The sequence below is a fragment of the Marmota flaviventris genome, chromosome 1 (assembly GCF_047511675.1).
Source record: "Marmota flaviventris isolate mMarFla1 chromosome 1, mMarFla1.hap1, whole genome shotgun sequence".
Taxonomy (NCBI): Eukaryota; Metazoa; Chordata; class Mammalia; order Rodentia; family Sciuridae; genus Marmota; species Marmota flaviventris.
The window spans coordinates 105,344,965-105,365,093 of NC_092498.1; the positions used below are offsets into that span (position 1 = coordinate 105,344,965).

General features: G+C 36.4%; 1 protein-coding gene across 1 annotated transcript in view; it reads left to right on the forward strand.

Moving 5' to 3' along the window:
• The window catches only part of Abca13 (ATP binding cassette subfamily A member 13), a 437,088-nt gene that overhangs the window by 61,064 nt on the left and 355,895 nt on the right, over positions 1–20,129 (forward strand). The window contains exons 14-17 of the mRNA XM_071608614.1: positions 1,168–1,373; positions 2,117–2,256; positions 11,053–11,167; positions 14,573–19,333. Of these exons, the coding sequence (XP_071464715.1) occupies positions 1,168–1,373; positions 2,117–2,256; positions 11,053–11,167; positions 14,573–19,333 (5,222 nt within the window). The remainder of the gene's footprint in view (positions 1–1,167; positions 1,374–2,116; positions 2,257–11,052; positions 11,168–14,572; positions 19,334–20,129) is intronic.

Sequence of the window (20,129 nt, forward strand, 5' to 3'; positions counted from 1 at the left end):
GGCATGAGTGCACAGGGGCTCAGCATCTGTAAATCTCCGCTAAGATGTTGATGAGACTTACTAAAATGAGACATAAGATTTGGAAGCAATGAGAAGTCAGAGAGAATGCTAGGCAGATGGAAAAGTGTGTTTGAAGTCATGCAAGCACATGAAAAGACTCTACCTATTTGCACATTATTTTTTTTTCCCTGCTAGCAGGTATAATTTTTTTTTTTTTTCTGGCAGAAAGCCCATTTCAAATTTCCCTGTGTCTATATAGCCTAACTCATAGTCTCACATGGAGCTGGGATCCAGCGGGATCTGCTGCAGTGATGAGTGTTTTTCTAGGTCACATATATGTGAGATAGCCTTTCTAAGGATGCTTAGATGTGTCAGTAGCAAACCATTCCATAACTTAGTGGCTGAAAACAAAACAAAACATCTGTTATCTTTTGTGACTCTGCAGGTTGATTGGGCTTATCTAGGGGCTTCTTCTGATGGTCTTACTGGGTACTTCTCCTGTAGTTATAGTCAGAGGGCCATGGGGGGTGGACTCTGGATGCTCAGCTGGGATGTGGAGGACTGGAACCTCTCATGCTCCACCGAAGTCACAGGCTTCTCTTCTCTGGGGAGCCTCCTCACATAGTTTCTCAGGAGGGTAGATAGACTTCTCACAAGGTATCCAGGCATCCAAAAAATAGGCCAGAAGAAAGGCTTTTAAAGCATGTGAGGACAGCTTAGAAAAGGTAGGACTGGAATTAGCATAAGTCACCTGTGCTTCACTTTGTGGATTAATATGAGTCAGAGCCAGGCCTAGATGAATTGTGGGAGGAGATTACTGAGAGTTCAATTTTCAGAAGGCTTGGTTTATTGGGGACCTGTGGGGATACAAGCTACCACAGCTGACTATGCTACTTAGGTCCCTGCTTATTGGGTTCCTAATAAAGTGGGTTATAAGTTACCTGACTCTATTGCTGTATAAGGTTTTATTTTGGGGTCTATAATTTTGGACATGAGTAAAGATTCGAGTCTAGCACTATGACTTGGTATTCATGGTCCTATAGTTCATAGTCTTTGATGCCCAATTCAAGTGGAACCCTGGTTACACAGGCTAGGTAGGTTACATTTCAAATACCCACATTTGAATGATTTTATTTATTACAAGTGATGTTTTATTCTCTTATTAAGGACCATATTTTGCAAGAGGTCATTACTGGGCACACAGACATGCCAGTTTCGGTACCGGAAGAGTATTTGGGCTGGCAGGAACTGGAGACACAGCTGTCAGAAGTGAGCCTTTCCTGTTCTCAGCTCTTCCAGTTGAAGGGTGCTGTTGCCTCACCTGGGACCCATGTCTCCTCTGGTGGCTGTGAGCACCAGCTTGTCTCCACCCTGTGAGTATGCATTGGATGGAAAACTTCCCAATACTTTGTCATCAAAATGAGGTCAAATGCTTCTCATTCAAATGATAGATCAATATTTAGATTCTATTGCTAATGAATGAATAGAAAGATGTTTATTTTGAATCTAACTTTTGGTATATAGTTTTTAGAAAGCATCTAAAAAATATAACATATTAAACAGTTCCCTTAAATTTAACTATTGGTTGAATCTTTCATAAGAAATTCAGGAACTAATTGAGTCTAAGGAATGCATATGTTTGAGGTTCTTGTTGGAACTATACTCAGAATTATCACATTAACTACTAATGGGAGTCTTGCCTTGGGAGTCCTGATTCTCCAGAAAATTTGCCTTGTTTTTATTTTATGACTCTGAAAATTATATGTGTGATCAATTTCTACTTTCCTCAGCTGCTAGGAAATTCACACTCAAATACATCAAGTAGGGAATGTATTCTTGGCCTCAAAGTTCATTTTATTTTATGTTTTTTATTTTCCCTCTTTCTTTTCTCTTTCTTGTATTTTATGTGGTCCCATAAATGGTTTTCCCTCACTTTGTAAATCAGGGTGGAGGAACTCATAAACAAACAAATAAATATTAAGTGAACCATTTCGAAGAATCTAATTTCTTTCATATGAGGACTGCCAGACATTTGCCTATGTCTGTGTTTAGATGGATTTATAATGACCTGCCATCTGGAGCATCATTATCATCTCTGGCTTCTTTTTGACTGCAGGATGTTTCATATGCTTGAAAAAGTACAACCGTCCCTGGAACAGATACCCTATGGGAAGGCCTTCCTAGGGCTTCTCAGGAAGACTTGTAAAGTGGCACGATGTGTGAACATGCAAGGAAGTTTCCAGGACAGTCTTCTGGGTAAGGCTAGAGACAAGAATGTGGGGTATTTTCTTCAGTTAGTGAGGTAAGATGGTATCACAAAAGTCCATCCTACTTCGTGAAGGGCAGATTAAAATGGAAGGTTCTCCAAGGACAATTCACTCTTACGATTACTGTAGTCAGGCTTTTCCCTTCCATTATGACAAGACCCCACCCTCTCTGGGTCCTTGCAGCACTTTTTCTTATGACTCATTTTCCTCTTGGGATTGTTCTGGTTTAGATAAATGCACATGCAGACTAATCATGACCCTCCTCATGAGAGTCCTGATGGACTTACTATGTGGCCTATTCATTTGATTTAGCACTAAGTCTATCCCTCATAATGAAGAAAATGTCTCATGCTGATCATGCTCAGTGTGATCCTGAAATCTCCGTCCTTTTCCCTGAAGCTGCTCTAATAGTGAGGACAAGGTTTTGAGCAATAGGAAAAAGAAATTTTATTGTTTTGCTATGGGCCTCCTGTCTAAGAGGCTGTGATTCTCATTGTCAAGGGGAATTGTGGGCTTTTAAAGAGGGGTTACAAAGGCTAACTTCCAGGTGAGCCCTCACAGGAGTCATAATTCCTATCCAAGCAGTAGCTTTGAGAGAGAGCTGTTTAGATCCACTGGTGCCAGTCATGAAGTCTGAATTCTTTTATTTCTGAGGTCTCTGAGCCAAAGAACAGATAACTTGGTCTCGGATGGAAAGAAGGTTAATCTTGCTTCTGCCATGGTTTGGGAATGGGAAACCGAAAAGAAGAAGGGGTAAAAAATACAAATTAACAAAATCAGCTTCCAGTGGTGGACTAGCAAGGTTTATCTTCAAAGCATGAAGTGGACCTGTTATAAGTGCAGAGAAAACAACAACAACAACAAACCCCAAACAACAACAATTCAAAAAACTGAAGTTTTCTCTGTACTCAGCTCTTCCGATTTCTGTGCCCAAATGTGTGGGTTTTTTCCATACGAAGCAGTTTTCCAATTCTCTTTGGAGACCAGTTGGTGACCTATAATTCAATTCAGTTCCAACACTGCCTACCTGGAGATAGTATCAGATGTCACAGGTGAAGTTCTCAGTCTCACATAGGCTGTCCTTACTTTAGATGCCAACTCCAAGTGTGGGCCTCCCTTTTGACTTCTGACGATAGGCTACAAATCAGGGTTCCTGTGACCCCTTCCTCAAGTTCTACAATTTGCTAGAACAGCTCCCAGAACTCAGGGAAACAGTTTTCAGACAAGACTACTGCTTATTGTAAAGGACATAACTGAGGAACCATAAGAGGGAAGAGATACATAGGACAAGGTATGGAGGAGGCAGGTCAGGGGTGCAGAACCTCCATGCCTTCTGTGGGTGCACCACCCTCCCAGCACCTCCAGGAGTGCACAACCTGCAAGCTCTTTGAGCCCCTTCCCTTTGGGGTTTTCATGGAGGTTTTGTTATGCAATCAAGATTAATCATAGGCCATTAGCAATTAATAAAACCTCCAGCTTTTCTCCTCACCTTAGTGATTAGGGGGAAAGTAAAGGAGAGGGTACAGGGTGGGGTGAAACTTGGAACCCTTTAATTACATGGTTGGTTCTTCTGACAATCAGCTTCTATCCTGAGGCTGTCTAGGAACCATCCCCCCCAAGCAATGTTTTTTAAATAGAATTTTTAAAATTGGTGAATTACAGTTACACTCAGGTGTGGAATTCATTGTGATATGGTTTGGTTAACTTCATTCTGCTGTTTCTTTCCTTTCCCATCCCCACTTTTTTCCCTTCATTCACCTTCCTCTACTCCACTGTTCCTCCTTCTATTTTAATGAGAGCCCCTCCTTTTTAAAATTTCTTTTTTCTATCTTCCATATATAAGAGAAAACATTTGATTTTCTGCTTTCTGAGTCTAGCTTATTTCACTTAGCATGATCTCCAGTTCCATGCATTTGCCAGCAAATGTCATAATTTCATTCTTTTTTCATGGCTGAGTAAAACTCCCATTTTTTTGTGTGTGTACACACACACACACACAAACACACACACACACACACACACACACACACACACACATATATATATATATATATATATATATATATATATATATATAAAATTTTCTTTATTCTATTGTCTATTGAAGGACAGTGAGGCTGGTTTCATAAGTTGGATATGGTGAATTATGTGGCTACAGATATTGGTATGCATGTATCAGTATAGAATGCTGATTTTAATTCTTCTGAATAAATACCAAAAGAGTGGGATAGCTGGGTTATAGGGTGGGCCCATTCCTCATCTTTTGAGGAATCTCAATACTGCTTTCCATAGTGGTTGTGCTAATTTTCAGTCCCACAAGCAATGTATAAGTGTATATTCCCCCCCACATCCTCATCAGTATTTATTATTATTTGTGTTTTTGATTATTATCATTCTAATTGGAGTGAGATGAAATCTCAGTGTAATTTTGATTTTCATTTCCCTGATTGCTAGGGATGTTGAACATTTTTTCTTATGTTTGTTGGCCATTTTTACTTCTTTTCAAAATTATCTGTTTAGTTCAATTGCCCATTTATTGATTGAATTGTTTTTTTAATGTTAACTTATATATATATATATATATATATATATATATATATATATATATATATATATATAACACTTTTAATGTTAATTTTTAAACATTTTTAAATGTTTATATATATATATATCTTTCTGGTTATTACTCTCCCATTGGAAGAGTAATTGACAAAGATTTTCTCACATTCTGTAGGTCCTCTCTTTATACTCTTAATTGTTTCCTTTTGCTGTGCAGAAGCTTTTTAATTTTAGTTTTTGAAACTCTAGCCAGAGCAATCAGGCAAGAGAAGGAAATTAAAACGATACAAATAGGAAAAGAAGATGTCAAATTATCTCTGCTGATGACACAATTCTATACTTAGAAGACCCAAAATACTCCAGTAAAAGACTTCTAGAGCCAATAAACAAATTCAGCAAAGTAACAGGATGTAAGATCAACATACAAAAATCAATAGCTTTTCTATACTCCATTAATGAATCTGCTGATAAAAATGTCAGGAAAACAATTCCATTATAATAGCCTAAAAAAATCTGTAGGAATAAATCTAATAAAGGGGGGTGAAAGTTCTCTACAATAAAAACATAGAACACTGAATAAAGAAACTGAAGACCTCAGAAGAGGCAAAGACCTTCAATATTCATGGATAGGCAGAATTAATATTGTTAAGATGGTCATATGCACTATATGGATTCAGTGCAATCCCCAATGAATCCCCATTGAAATGCCAATGACATTCTTCACAGAGCTAGAAAAAATAATCCTAAAATTCATATGGAGGAATAAAAGACCCAGAATAGCCAAATCAATGCTGAGCAGTTAGAGTTATGTTGGTGGCATCCCAATACCTTGTCTCAAATTATACTTCAGGACTATAAAACAAAATCAAAATCAAAATGGTATTGGCATAAAAACAGACATGAAAACCAATGAAATAGAACAGAAGACAGAGAAAAATGCACATAAATATAGTGTCTGACCCTTGACAAATATATCAAAAAAACATATATATATATATATATATATATATATATATATATATATGAAAAACTGGATCCCTATCTCTTATCCTGTGCAAAAATCAACTCAAAGCGGATCAAAGATGTAGGAGTTAGACTCGAAACATGTCAACTACTAGAAGAAAATATAGGGTCAACATTCCAACATACTGGCTCAGGCACAAGACCCCCAGCTATCTTATTAGTATTTAAAAGACACTTATCTCTTTGAGGAGTTTGGAGCTCTGTGCCAAGGAAACAAAATCAGTGACCAAATATATGTATTTCCTATTGTATCATAGCTTTCTTCTCCTTGCCAGTATCATAAAGTAAAAAATTCCCTAAAATTTATAAACTCCACTGCATGACTCACAAGGTCTTCCCACCTCCTGCCACAAATGTTTTTTTGAACCCAAGTCAAAACCCAAGTGAAATGTGTACTTCTGACTCTGTCTTTCTGCTCTAGGGCTGGTTGTCTGTTTCCACATCTCCCACTTTACTGGTATGTCCTGACCCTGCTTTATCTCCTTGGGGTTGTTAGTTCCTCCTTGGAATGCCTGCATATCAGATATGGAGGGCCTGGAACTAGCAATGGGTATTTATCTTTTCTTCTCTTGTGGCATGGCCACCTTGTGTTCTTTCCTTTCTTCCTCTTCAAATTGCTGCTCTTAGAGGCTTCTGGAGTTAAATGGTCATATGCACTATATGGATTCAATGAAATATCAAATCTACATGCCAGAGGATGGGTCCTTTTGTTTCCCACTTTAAGAAGCTCAGTATTTCTGTTCACAGTGCTAGGTTGTTTGCCACATGTTCTGGGTGAGGGAATCATCCTACACCTTCACTTTCTCTCTTACCCTTGTCTTCCTTTTTATATCACTTATTTTTGCTGGTGGTCCTTGTTCTTGATGTCCTCTAACTTACTGATTCTTTGTTTTATTTCTTGAGCTTAAAGGTCTTTTTTAGTCTGTGTCCACACCAATATGAGAAAGTGTTGGCCCTATTTTCTTCTAGTAGTTGCAAGGCTTCTAGTCTATAATCCCTGAGCCTTTGATCCACTTTGATTTGACTTTTGTGCAGAGTGAGACATAGGGATCTAGTCTCCTTTTTCCACATAGGGATATTCAGTTTTCCCAGCATCATTTATTAAAAAGGCTCTCTCTTCTCTAACATACAGAATATACATTTTAAGAAGATGCCCAGATGACTTATAAGTATACGAAAGTTTAAGAAGCACTAAATAATTACAGAACAACATGAATAACAGCAGAACAATCCTGTTATGCATTCACCTTTCCTGTATCCATTCTTTTTTTCCTTTAAAAAGAAAAGAAAACAAAAAACAGTGCATCCTAAGAATGTGATATAATAGAGATGAATTAAATGTTCTAATGTAGGTATTTAAATTTGCTGAGTGTAGTTTTATCATGCAGCTAAAACATGGTCTCAGTTTGGTATTTTGGCATGGATTTTGAAAGCAGATGGACTTGAGATCAAACATTGCATCTGATGGGTTTTATTTGAGTGGGCCCTCATTTACCATTTTTATTCTTGGTAAAATAAAAATTATATAACTAACTTTACTTGGTTTTTATGAAGGCTAAATATGATAGTGTATGTAAAATGCCCAGCATAGTACCATTGTCATGTATGATGGACAGTAGCTCCCTTTCCTTCCCCAGTGCAATGAATGTCAAAATTATGATGAATTGCAAGTAACAGAAAATTTGATATGAGGATTTTCTATTCTTCTTTTGCATACAAATTTTTTGAATACTGCTTTTTTTCTTTTTGTAGTACTCATCCTTATCAGATGTTATTCACATACCTCTATGCTAATTTTCTAAATTATTTTCATCTTCCCCTACCCCCTGCCATAAATGCTTACAAAATTTCTGACACATAGCTTTTCTATTTCCATGGAAAATTAGTGAGGTGCAATGGGCGCAAGTTTTATGCAATTTTACTTGTGAAAAAAAGACTACAGAGGTTAAATTATTTGCTTCAAATTAGAAGGATTTTTGTCTTAAAAATTTTATTGAAATAGGCGTATGCCCGTAATCCCAGAAGCTCAGGAAGCTAGGTAGGAGAATCGCAAGTTCAAAGCAACTTAATTTGAAATAGCCAGAAATGCTACATAATCCAATTATGAATTATTTGCATGGACAAACTATGATACATCCATTCAACTGAAAAGTAATCAGTGACGAAAAAGAATGGCAAAAGCCAGGCACTAAGCAACTTAGTGAGATCCTGTCTCTAAATAAAATGCAAAAAAGGGCTGGGGATGTGGTTCAGTAGTTGAATGCCCCTGAGTTCAATCCCCAGTACCCCCCCCCCCGCCCCCCCCCAACACACAAAAGTTTTAATTGAAATATAATAGACATTCAATAAAACATACATATTTAAAGTATACAACCTGGTATTTTTGAAATATGATCAATGAGACTCATCACTACCCAAATCTACCTCCTATTCTTTGTGTTCCCCTTTGTCAATTCCAGCCCCTCCTCTGTTCCCAGGCAATCACTGCTCTGCTTTCTGTCACCATAGTTTTAATTTTCTAGAAAATTTTGCAAATGGAATTATGCAATATGTACTCTTTCTGTCCTGTTTCATGTAGCATAATTGATGAGCATTGATGATTTGAGATTCATCCATGCCTAGTGTGGTCATTCTTTTTCGTAACTAATTACTTTTCAGTTGAATGGATGTATCATAGTTTGTCCATGAAAGTAATTCATAATTGGATTATGTAGCATTTCTGGCTATTTCAAATTAAGTTGCTTTGAACATTTGTGTATGTTTGGCTGAAAATATGATATATTGTCTTTAGCAATAAAATAACTGGATTACATAGAAGGTGTATGTTTAACTTAAAAAAAATAAAAAACCCAACAAGCTATTTTTTCAAAGTTGTTTTATAATTTTACATTACTGTCATCAGTATATGAGGGTTCTCATACTACACATCTCTCCAACACTTGTTATGTGTAGTCTTTTTAATTTTAGCCATTTTATTATATACATAGTGATATCTTATTATGGATTTAAGTTATATTTATGAGTTATGATTTTAAACATTTATCTTTGATGTGTTTATATGCCATCTGCATATCTTTATTTATGAATTGTGTGTTCCAATCTTTTCCTTACTTTTAAAATCAAGTTGTTTGGGACTGGGGTGGTGGCTCAGTGGTAGAGCACTTACCTAGCATGTGTGAGGCACTGGGTTTGATTCTCAGCACTACATATAAATAAATGAATAAAATAAAGGTCCATAAACATCTAAAAAATTTAAAAATCAAGTTGTTTGTTTCTTTGTTTCTATATTTACTGAGTTTGAAAGTTTGTCATATATTTAAGTTATAAACCTTTTGTCAGACATATTGATTTCTAATTTAATTTCATTTGGGTGAGTGAAAACCCTCTTTGTATGTTTAAATCTGTTGAATTTATTGAGGCTTTTTTTATAGTTTAGAATATAATCTACTTTGGTAAATGCTCCATGTGCACTTGAGAAGAATATGTATTATGTCATTGCTGTGTAGAATGTTCTATATATATGGAAGATCAAATTGTTGATAGTATTGTACAAATTTTCTATATACTTACTAATGTTTTATTTTGTGGGGTACCGAAATCTCTGAATATAATGTATATTAGCCTATTTCCCCTTGTATTTCTATTAGTTTTTATTTCATTCTGAAATTCTGTTGTAATGTGCATATGTGTTTAGAATTACTCCTTTTTTATTTAATTGATTTTATTTTTTTAAATACACAACAGTGGAAAGCATTGCAATTCTTATTACACATATATACAACAATTTTTCATATCTCTGTTTGTATATAAAGTATGTTGACACCCGATTTGTGTCTTCATATGTGTACTTTGGATAATGATGTCTATCACATTCCACCATCCTTGCTAATCCTCTCCCCCTCCCTTTCCCTCCCACCCCTCTTCCCTGTCTAGAAATCATCTATTCTGCCCATGTTCCCTCTCCCTACCCCACTATGAGTCAGTCTCCTTATATTAGAATTTCTCTATCTTGTTGAACAGTGGATGTCTTTATCATCATCAAGTGATATTATCACCTAATCTACTTTGATAACTTTTTGCTTAGTGTTAGGGTGGTATATCTTTTCCATCCTTTTCATTTATGACTTCATGTCTCAAGCACATTTCTTATGTACAGCATGCAGGTAGGTCTGATTTTATCTGAACTGACAAGTTTTTCCTTTTCACTGAGCTGAGTAAATTATATAGCACACATTAAATAACATTAATCATTTAATGTGATTAATGTTCCTTGCTACTTCCACCATCTGTCAGTTTGATTAATTTTTTTCCCCTAAGTATGGGTCATAATTCCCTTCTTCTTTTCATGCCTGGTAATTATTGATTGGATGCCAAAATTGCAAGTTTTAACCTTATATTGTGCTGTGTTTTTCTATTTGTATAAACATTTTTGAGACAAATTACTGGAAACAGTTTAGTCCTTTAGGGTTTTTCTGTTTTTCCCAGTACTGGGGATTGAATTCAGTACATGTGAGGCAAGAGCTCTTCCATCGAAATACACCCTGAGCCCTAGAGTCTTACTTTTAAGATTTCTTAGGCAAGACTGGCAATGTACTCAAGTCTGGTTGGAAATATTATCCACTACTGATGCAAAACCCTTTATATATACTCTGCTCACTGACTAACGAATTGTAAATTGTTCTAGTTGGCTAATGGAAATAGAGTATATTGCTTGTCTTGTGTGATGACCAAAGACTGCTATCTTTAATCATTTGGGGATTAAACTACCTGGTTTCCAGTAGTTCCCTCACATGTATGGATTAATTTGTTTTCAGCTGAATACTGGAGGGAAGCATGTGGTGACATTCTTGCTTTGTACAGCCCTCTCTTGTTCTCTGTTTGTACTTTACCTGTCTTCAGACTCTAAGCTTCATCTTGTAAGCTCAGCATGTCCACTGAGGTCCAGCTCACTTCTCCCTTCTTGTTCCTCCTGGACCCTCTCCTAAGTCAACCAGCTAGGTTTCACCTTGTTTTCTGTCTTTTATGAGTCAGTGTTCTGCATTATCAGTGGCTAGTGATACTTCACCTTGGATGAAAGCAGATATCAAATCACAAATTTCCAATCTATCTTTTTCCCATTTTAATAATATTAGGTGAACTACTAAAACATTTCACTTGCCTAAATTTGTCTATTATATGACATTTGATATCAATTATTTTTTAGCTTTCTCTAAGAAATCTCCCTGTTATGCAGAAAACATGGATTGGAAAATCATCAGTGATAATTATTTTACATTTTTGAATGACTTATTGACTTCTCCAAAAACTTCCATATCCAGGTAAGTTATTGGAATTCAACTTCCAGGTCTTAATTTAACTATCATCTGAAGATAAACAAGACCTAATTATAGGACATGCATTCTTTAATGTTTATGAGCTTGATATCGACACAGTATTTACTAGATGCTCAATAAATATTTACTTATAGACCATATAACTCAAGTTTCCATGGTATTTTAGTCAGCTATCTTGCTGCTGTGACCAAAAGAACTACAAAAACAATTTTAGAGAAGGAAAAATTCTATTTGGCACTCATGATTTCAGAGGTATCAGTCCATAGATGGTTTGCTCTATCCTCAGAGCCATCATGGTGGAAGAGTGTGATGGAGGAAAGTGACTCAGGACATGACCCCAGGAAGCACAGAGAGAGGGAGGGAGGGAGGGAGAAAGGGAGAGAGATAGAGATAGACAGATAGATAGATAGATAGAGACTCCCTTTACCACAGACAAAATATAAAACCCAAAGGCACGCCCTCAGTGACCACCTCCTCCAACCATACCATACGTTCCTACAGTTACCATCCAGTTAATCTTTATCAGGGAATCAATGCATGTGTTAGGTTAAGACTCTCATAACCAATCATTGCACCTTTGAACTTTCTTGCATTTTCTCATACATGAGCTTTGGGGGATACCCCATATCTAAATTGTAACATGGATTTTGAAAGGAAATACAGATTATAGCAATTCAATTTTCATTAATGGTTACGAGATTCATAACAGATACCAAAAGTATTTCTTTGAAAACTTGTCTCATTTTTTAGAGTTTAGACTAGAGTTTAGACATGGGATCAATGATTTAGGTGCTGATAGTTCTGGAGACTCTAGGGAGTGGAAGTGATCTTTGGAAATAAATATGACAGATTATTTGCTGCTTTGCTATTTCAACATATATTTTGAGATGGGGAATTTTTCCTATATGATTACAGATGTTGTGTCCAGTTTAAAAGCATGTTTTATTGTTTGTTGGGCTGCATTGGAACTTAATGGGACAGAAACTCTTGAAAGTGGTTCCAACTTACCTGTGAAGCTTGCTAAGAATACAAATGTTGTACCTTGTACCTAAATCTTGCCCTGTGTGCAGGATGCAGGCTTCTGCATCTTTATCAAATTCCACAGATGATTTTGGTATACACCAAAATTGGAGGACAATTTGGCTATACCTCTCTAGACCTGAGGTTCACCACCATGGTTAGATGAGACTTTCTAAGCCCAGTTATCAGCACACACACACAAAAAGGGACAATGTAATGGACTCTGAAAAGTCAGCCCCGATGCTGATGTCAAATTCATAATTTCCCACTTTACTGAAAGTCTCAAATATTTCAAAGCAGTAGAAAGCCGTTATGGTTTGATGTGTGATGTCCCCCAAAAGCTCACGTGTGAGACAATGCAAGAAGGTTCAGAGGAGAAATGATTCAGTTGTAAGAGTCTTAGCCTAATCAGTGAATTAATCCAGGATGGGATTAATTGGTAACTGGAGGCAGGTGGGATGTGGCTGGAGGAATGGTTAATTGATGAGGTGGCTATGGGATAGGTATATATTTTGTATCTTGAAAGGCTGCTTCCCTCTGCCACACACTCCACCATGATGTTCAGCCTCATCTCAAGCCCCAAGAAATGGAGCCAGCCTTCTATGGACTAAGATCTCTGAAACCGTGAACAGTCAAATAAATTTTTCCTCCCTTAAAAATGTTCTGTTTGGATCCTTTGTCACAGTAGCAAAAAAGATGACTAAAACAAAAGAGGACAATAAAAGTAGTCTAGATGTGTTCCGATGATATTCATTTTTATACCCATTACAACCAGTGCAGTGTCTTTCGTGAAAGAGGCTAGATAATTAGATATTGATCTAATAACCAACAACAAAAAAAACACATTGGAAATTAAGTGCAATTAATGTAGAAAGTTAAATTCAAGGGTATGTGTGTGGGTGTGGCTCAGTGGTAGAGTGCTTGCCTAGCATACAAAACTGAATTCAAAATCTGAAAACTTGGGCCATGTCCTGTCCATGCCATGTACTAACAGTATGGTTAAATTAAAAAGTTTTTGAAATATTTCTTTTTCTATGAAATAGAAATAATGATGTGTACTTCAAAAGGCTGTTGTAGGAAAGAAATAAGATTATACTTGTGAAAGTGCTTCATTAACTGTAAAGTGATATGAACAAATGTGGTAATGTTATTACTGGTACTGATAGGGAATTTTTTTTCAAAATAGCCACTCTATTTTACAAACAACAATTGACACTACAATTAGGCATGTGTATATATGTGTATACACACCTGTATATATATTAAACATGTGTATGCACATGTACATGTATGTATGTATACATACATATATGCACATATATAATGCACTAGATACATAGTGCTCTGATCTTAGATATTAGAGAGGACAATAACATTCGTGTATTTGATCTTCTCTATAGTACCCTATGCCAGACATGGAGTGTTAAAGAAGTTAGAGAGGAATTTACCTATCTAGGCATTAATATCCAATAAAGTCTGAAATTCTTTATCCTTAATTCTGAACTCATTTGAAGTCTGGCAATAAAAGCTGTTCTTATGGCTGGCATCATAAAACACACAGCAGGGATACCACCTGAACCATGTGCAATTGTTTCAGGTCTGGTGACCCAACATGGTGATATCTTTCACAGGTGTCACTGCAGAGGTATCAACATGTTGGTGTCAGGGCTGCCTGAGCCAATGCAGTGTAGACACTTATCAAATACTCATATCACATAACCTTTCTAAAGTCTTAGTGATCTGACTTTAGATATGATCTAAAGTCAGATCATTCATGGATTTCCAAAGTGGCTGTGACTTCTGAGTTTTAAGTTAGTTCTGCAAGAGTGCACATCTCACAAACTCTGATTTGCTTTTCTGAGAACTCTTTGTATTTTAAAAATAAAAACCTGGAGAGGAAGTACCCCATCTAACATAAAAGAGAATTGGAATTGCCTCCTGGCACAAGGAATCCCAAAAGTTTTCCTTAAATCATACAGGCACCATTTCTGATGCGTCTCACTATTTGAACTACCTTGATAGCCCAAGACATTTTGAGATGAAATGAGAAAATGAATCCTAAGATTCTTCTGAAATAAACAGCAATCTTTTCTTTAACAATGAATATCCTTTACCTATGAATTCACAGAAGAAAAATTTTAGCACACATTCTTTTTGATTGTAGGAAACATTTAAATCTAAAGATATGCAACTGTGTTGTGGAATTCTAAAACATTTTCAAATGATCACATTAGTTTTTATGTCTACTGGAAAATGTATTGTCTAGTAAATATTTCACTTAGGTTTACTGTGACCAGTACCTTAGAAATTTGATACATTGAATAATTTTTTTTTCTTTCTGATACTAAAACAATTCTATTAATGTTGTAGGGCCTTAAACTGCACAAAGCACCTTCTGGTGATGGAAAAGAAGTTTCATGTCTCTGAGGATGAACAGATGAACTTTCTTTTATCATCTGTGGAATTTTGGGAGAAATTATTACTACCTAATCCTTTCAACTCCTTCAGGGTTCCCAAATTCCACAACTCATCTCTCAACAAGGAAGTTCTAAATAGAAGTGTTTTGTGGAGTTTAGAGACAGACCCACCTGCTTTTGAAGCTCAGGAGCTTTTAGAATTTGGGAAAGAGGTGATTGAAAAACTGCAAACTGGTGGAAGTCACTGGATGAAGAACCGACCTGAAAATATTTTGAGATTCGTGGAATTAATACTTCTTGAAATTAACCCCAAACTTCTAGAATTATGGCTGTATGGTATTTCTAAAGGAGAAAAGGCTAAACTGGAAAATTTTTCTTCACTTTTAAATTCTTCTGTTCCAGAAAATGAGAAAATTTTTAGTAAAAGCATAAACTTTTCCCATTTATCCCACTCAAATTGGTCAGAATCACCAGCAGTGAACATAGATTTTGTACATTTAAGTGAAACTGTGATGAATAGTCTCTACGAATTTGGATTACTTAGGCAGGAACAAGTCTCAGAAGTTCTGGACACGGTCTATGTTGTAAAGAATGCATCTGATATTTTCTCAGCCCTCTCTGAACCTCAGAAACAAGAAGTTGATAACATTTTGACACACATATACCTAAATGTCTTCAAAGACAAGGATTCAGCTTTACTTCTGCAAATTTATTCTTCCTTTTACCAATATATTTATAAATTCTTGAGCCTACGGAGTAGAGATTCTCTGCTAATGTACCTTACCCAAATCTCAAGACATATTTTGAACATCATAAAGCAATTTAATTTCCAAAACATCAGTAAAGCATTTGAATTTTTATCTGAGACTGCAGGGATTCTTGGGGGAATTTCTGAAGTATCTTATTGTCAGCAGTTGTTTTCAGTTTTTAACTTTTTGGAGCTTCAAGCTCAATCCCTGATGTCTACAGAAGGCCAAGAATTAGAAGTGATCCATGCTACCTTGACAGGCCTCAAACAGCTGCTCATAGCAGATGAAGGTTTTCGCATGTCTTTATTTCAATATGTCAGTCAGCTCTTCAATGGTTCAGTAGAAGCCCTGTTGGGTGATGAATGTTTTGTTTTGGATAATGAAACCATTTCCTCTATGAATTATTTAACAGATAAGGGATCTTCATTTAGTCTTCCATGGTCACGAATTTTTTCAGACCTCTCAGCAAATGTCAGTGTGTTGAATGAGTTTCTGGCCGTTCACTGTACCATTTCATGGCTTCAAATGTGGACTGAAATCTGGGGAAGCATATCTCAAATATTTAAGTTTGACCTGAATATCTTCACTTCTCTTCATGTAGGGCTCACTCAGCTTTTGGATGAATTGGAAAATGATGTGAAAATTTCTGAAAGCTGCCAGGGAGTCTTTCCCACTCACCATGCAGCTAGACTCATAATAAATTTGTTCAAAAGTGTGACTCAAGCTGATAATTTTCAGGATTGGCATGACTTGCTGGATCTCAGGGATCTCTGGGTAGCATTAGGTGATGCATTAGTTGCAGTAAAATCACTTACCTTGGACCAAGTAGAGAAAACCCTTTTCACCATGGAAACCACCCTGCACCAGCTAGAGACACTTCCATTGAACACAAACACAAGCAGAGAGTTTTTATATTCTCTGCTGGAGGTTTTCATTGAGTTAAGCCAGACCTCAGAATATGTGGGTAGTAACATAGACCCGATAAATCATTTTCTTTTAAATAATCTCACAGATCATGGAAATAACAAATTTCAAAGTGTCATCACTGAGCTAAGAGAAACAATATTATTTCTTAGAAATGTGTCCCATGATCAAGATTTATTGTCCTGTGCTGATGTTTTCCAAAATGTAACTGAGTTGATTTTAGAAGAAGGCTTATTTCATGTAAATAGCTCTCAGCGGATGGTACATATTCTGGACATGTTAAATTTCACATTCTCCTCTGAGAACATATTTAGCAAACTGAGAGGATGCATGGCATGGATAGATGCCATCAACCGTTTGTATGTAATGTATAATTCAAGTTTTTCACAAGGTCATCTTCACAGTATTTTGGGGAGTTTCAAAGATATGGACAACAAAATGAACTCTACATTGAAAATGGTAACTTGGCTGATACATATAAAGAAACCACTTTGTTCCTTGGGTGAGTCCAACATAAGTTGTGTAAATATTTACTTGAAAGACATAACTGACTTTCTAAATATTGTACTTAATACAGTCTTTGAAAATGAGAAGGTACCAAAATTTGAGATTTTATTAGCTCTTTTGAATGATTCCACAAACCAAGTAAGGATGGTTATAAACAACTTAACAAGAGACTTTGATTTTGTTTCCCAATCCAACTGGAAGTATTTTAATGAATTAGTTTTAAGACCCATAGAAATGTCACAGGAAATTCCTAACCAGTTTCAAAATCTTTGGCTGCATTTGATAGCACTGGGGAAGGAAATTCAGAAATTTGTAAAAGATATTTTCTCTAATATCCTGGAAAATATTTCCTCTTCTGAAACTGAAAAATATTTTAACATATTTGCTACCAGTCCAAAGGAAAATGATATAAAGAGTTTAGGCAATTCAATTTATCATTTAGCTAGTTACCTTGCCTTCTTCAACTTATCTCATGGTCTTCAAAACCCACCAGAAACAATTTCACATGAACTAATGAGAGTTGTGGATCTTGTTATTCAGTTGATGAAGAATGTGTTCAATTCCTTAGTGCCCACTGTTTCTCACAATATCCCACAAAATTCAGGTCATGCTCAAGTTTTAAAGAAGGTGGCTTCTCTCATGCGTACTCTCAAGAAGGCAGACATAGACCTTTTAGTAGATCAGCTTGAACACATTAGTGAAGGCCTTGGGGATTTCTTCAAGAATCTCAGTAGATTAGATACCAGCAATTCAGGGGTCAAGTTGCTTTTTGGCTTGATGGAGAAATTCGCAGACAGCTCCCATGCTTGGAATGTCAATCATCTGCTCAAGCTCTCTCGCCTGTTTCCCAAGGATGATGTGAACACAGTGGTGGATTTGTATTACGCGCTTCCTCATGTTGTGAGTCTCCTGCAGAGAGTGGCTGACAAAAACATCACAGAGGCCCTCAAGGATGTCTATAACTTCACACTCCTTCACGGCATCAGCATTTCAAACATCACCAAGAAGGACTTTGCTGGTGCGATAAAAGCTCTTCTGCATACAATCACATTAATATCAGACCAACCAGCCATTGTCTCAGAAGCTTTAAACTGCCTTCCTGTGGTTTGGTGCTGGAATCATACAACTTCTGGATTTCAGCAGAATCCAAAATTGGAAGCCTGTGAAGTCCATAGGCTTATGTCTTCTTCTTCCTTTTATCACCAAGTGGCCATAATACTTGACCATCTCCACCTGTCTCCCCCAGGTGAAGATTCACAATGTTCAAATGAAAGTTCACGAATGGAAATAAGTAGGAAAATGATTTGTGTGATTCATGAATTAGCAGACTGGAATTCCATCCTTCTAGCACTGTCCGAAGTCTTTCATGCTAAAACCTCTCTGATGAAAACTGTGCAAGAATTTTGGCATAAGGTGTTACCATTTGTCTCACTTTCTGGAAATCAAAGTAATGACAGCATTGCTGAACATTGTCCTGGTGGTCCCATAAAGCAAGCTGCTTTGCAAATCATAGAAAAGCTAAAACATGTCAATTTGACAAAAGCTGCTTCTGGGGAAAACATTCTTAACAAACTGGCTGGTGTAAATAAGATTTTTAACATTACTGAGGGAACAGAGGCATTTGTCCGAAATAATATTTTCTTAAATTTGGAAAGGATGATCAAGTTGATTTCTGGGGATTGGAGTCTAGAAGATAATAGGCCTTATTCACTCCTTCCAATCACAATTCTTCTGAATGCAAGTCTCATGGGTGATGGTTTAGAAGCATTAACAAGTTTTATTAAAAATAGTGAAGCTATTTACAACCTTGAAGAACTATGGCTTGACTTTAAACAAACCATGAAAGACCTAACCCATGACTTTAGTATTAGGCACCTGTTCTCTATAATTAAAAAGGAAATCCAAAGTATAAACTCCATGGCCCTTCAAAGCTTAGTTTCACAACTTTCCCACTTTCTGGAAAGCATGGATTCATCATCATTGGGGACATTAGAAATTAATGAAGATTTTCTGTTGGACACAAAAAACTGGCTTCATGAAATTGCAAATGAAGATTACTCCAAATTGACACAAACATTATTTGTTCCTGTGACCAGCGAGAGTTCAACTGATGATGTAACTAAAGATATGACTAACTATTTGCATTATCTGAAAAACATTTCTGGAGAAGGTGATTTTGACGTTGACTTTCTTACTCATCTGCTAAATCAAGAGCAGCTAACCAATTTCTCGGTTGTTCAGTTGCTTCTTGAAAGCATTCTGATTAATTCCGTCAATAACTTAGCTGGGAGGTCCCAAGAATCGGCCCCAAATTTAAGTAATGCTGACCTTCAAATAATGAATTTAATTAACCTCACCTTGAACCACATGCCATCGGACCATAGTGGGAAAACCATTCTCCCTCCAAGGAGCACAGTGGATTTCATAGAACAGTTTTTGAGAACGTTCTTTCCCCCTTTACTAAAGGGAAATTCTGAGAACAAAATATCTCTTTTGCTAAAAGACTTCCACCAAGATGCTATTGCAGAGATGAGGTGAGTGGTTTGGTTTGTATTTTTGCTTTGTACATAGTTCATTCAGTTGCAGTACGTCTCAAACCACTTTCTTTTCTGGAGTACAAAAATGCTAATAAATGACAATTGTACACTAAAAATTTTGAATGATATTTAAAGTGAATGTGTCTTCATAAGAATTTTATCAAAATATCAAAGTAAACTAATTTCGTTATTTCTACTTAAATAGTAAGCATTTAGGCCTATCCTGTGATAAGTAGTCATATATATTTTTCTACTTTTTAGATGATAAAAACAATTATTGAATACTATTTAATTAATTTATTTATTTTTGGGGTACTGCGGATTGAATTCAGGGGCACTTGACCACTGAGCTACATCCCTAGCCCTATTTTGTATTTTATTAGAGATAGGGTCTCTTTGAATTGCATAGTGCCTCACTAAATTGCTGAGGCTGACTTTGAACTCATGATGCTCCTGCCACCGCCCCCTGAGCTGCTAGGATTATAGGTGTGAGCCACCCCATCTGGCCTGAAATTCCATTTTATATGGAACTGAAAAATTAGTTTTTATGGATGAATATTCACATATAGGAGGGTCATAATTTGAATTGCTGTATTAATTGTATTATCCCATCACACATAAAGGGTTTATATATTTTTATTCCAGTTCATCTAGTGTGTTGTTTACATTTGGAAGCACTAAACTCAATAGTCACATTACTTTTATCCATGTATTTAAAAAAAAAATCTCTTTGAAGGTTATTGCTGAGAGCCACGGCTGAGTCTGTATGGCCCCTGGCATTTTGCCAACAGTA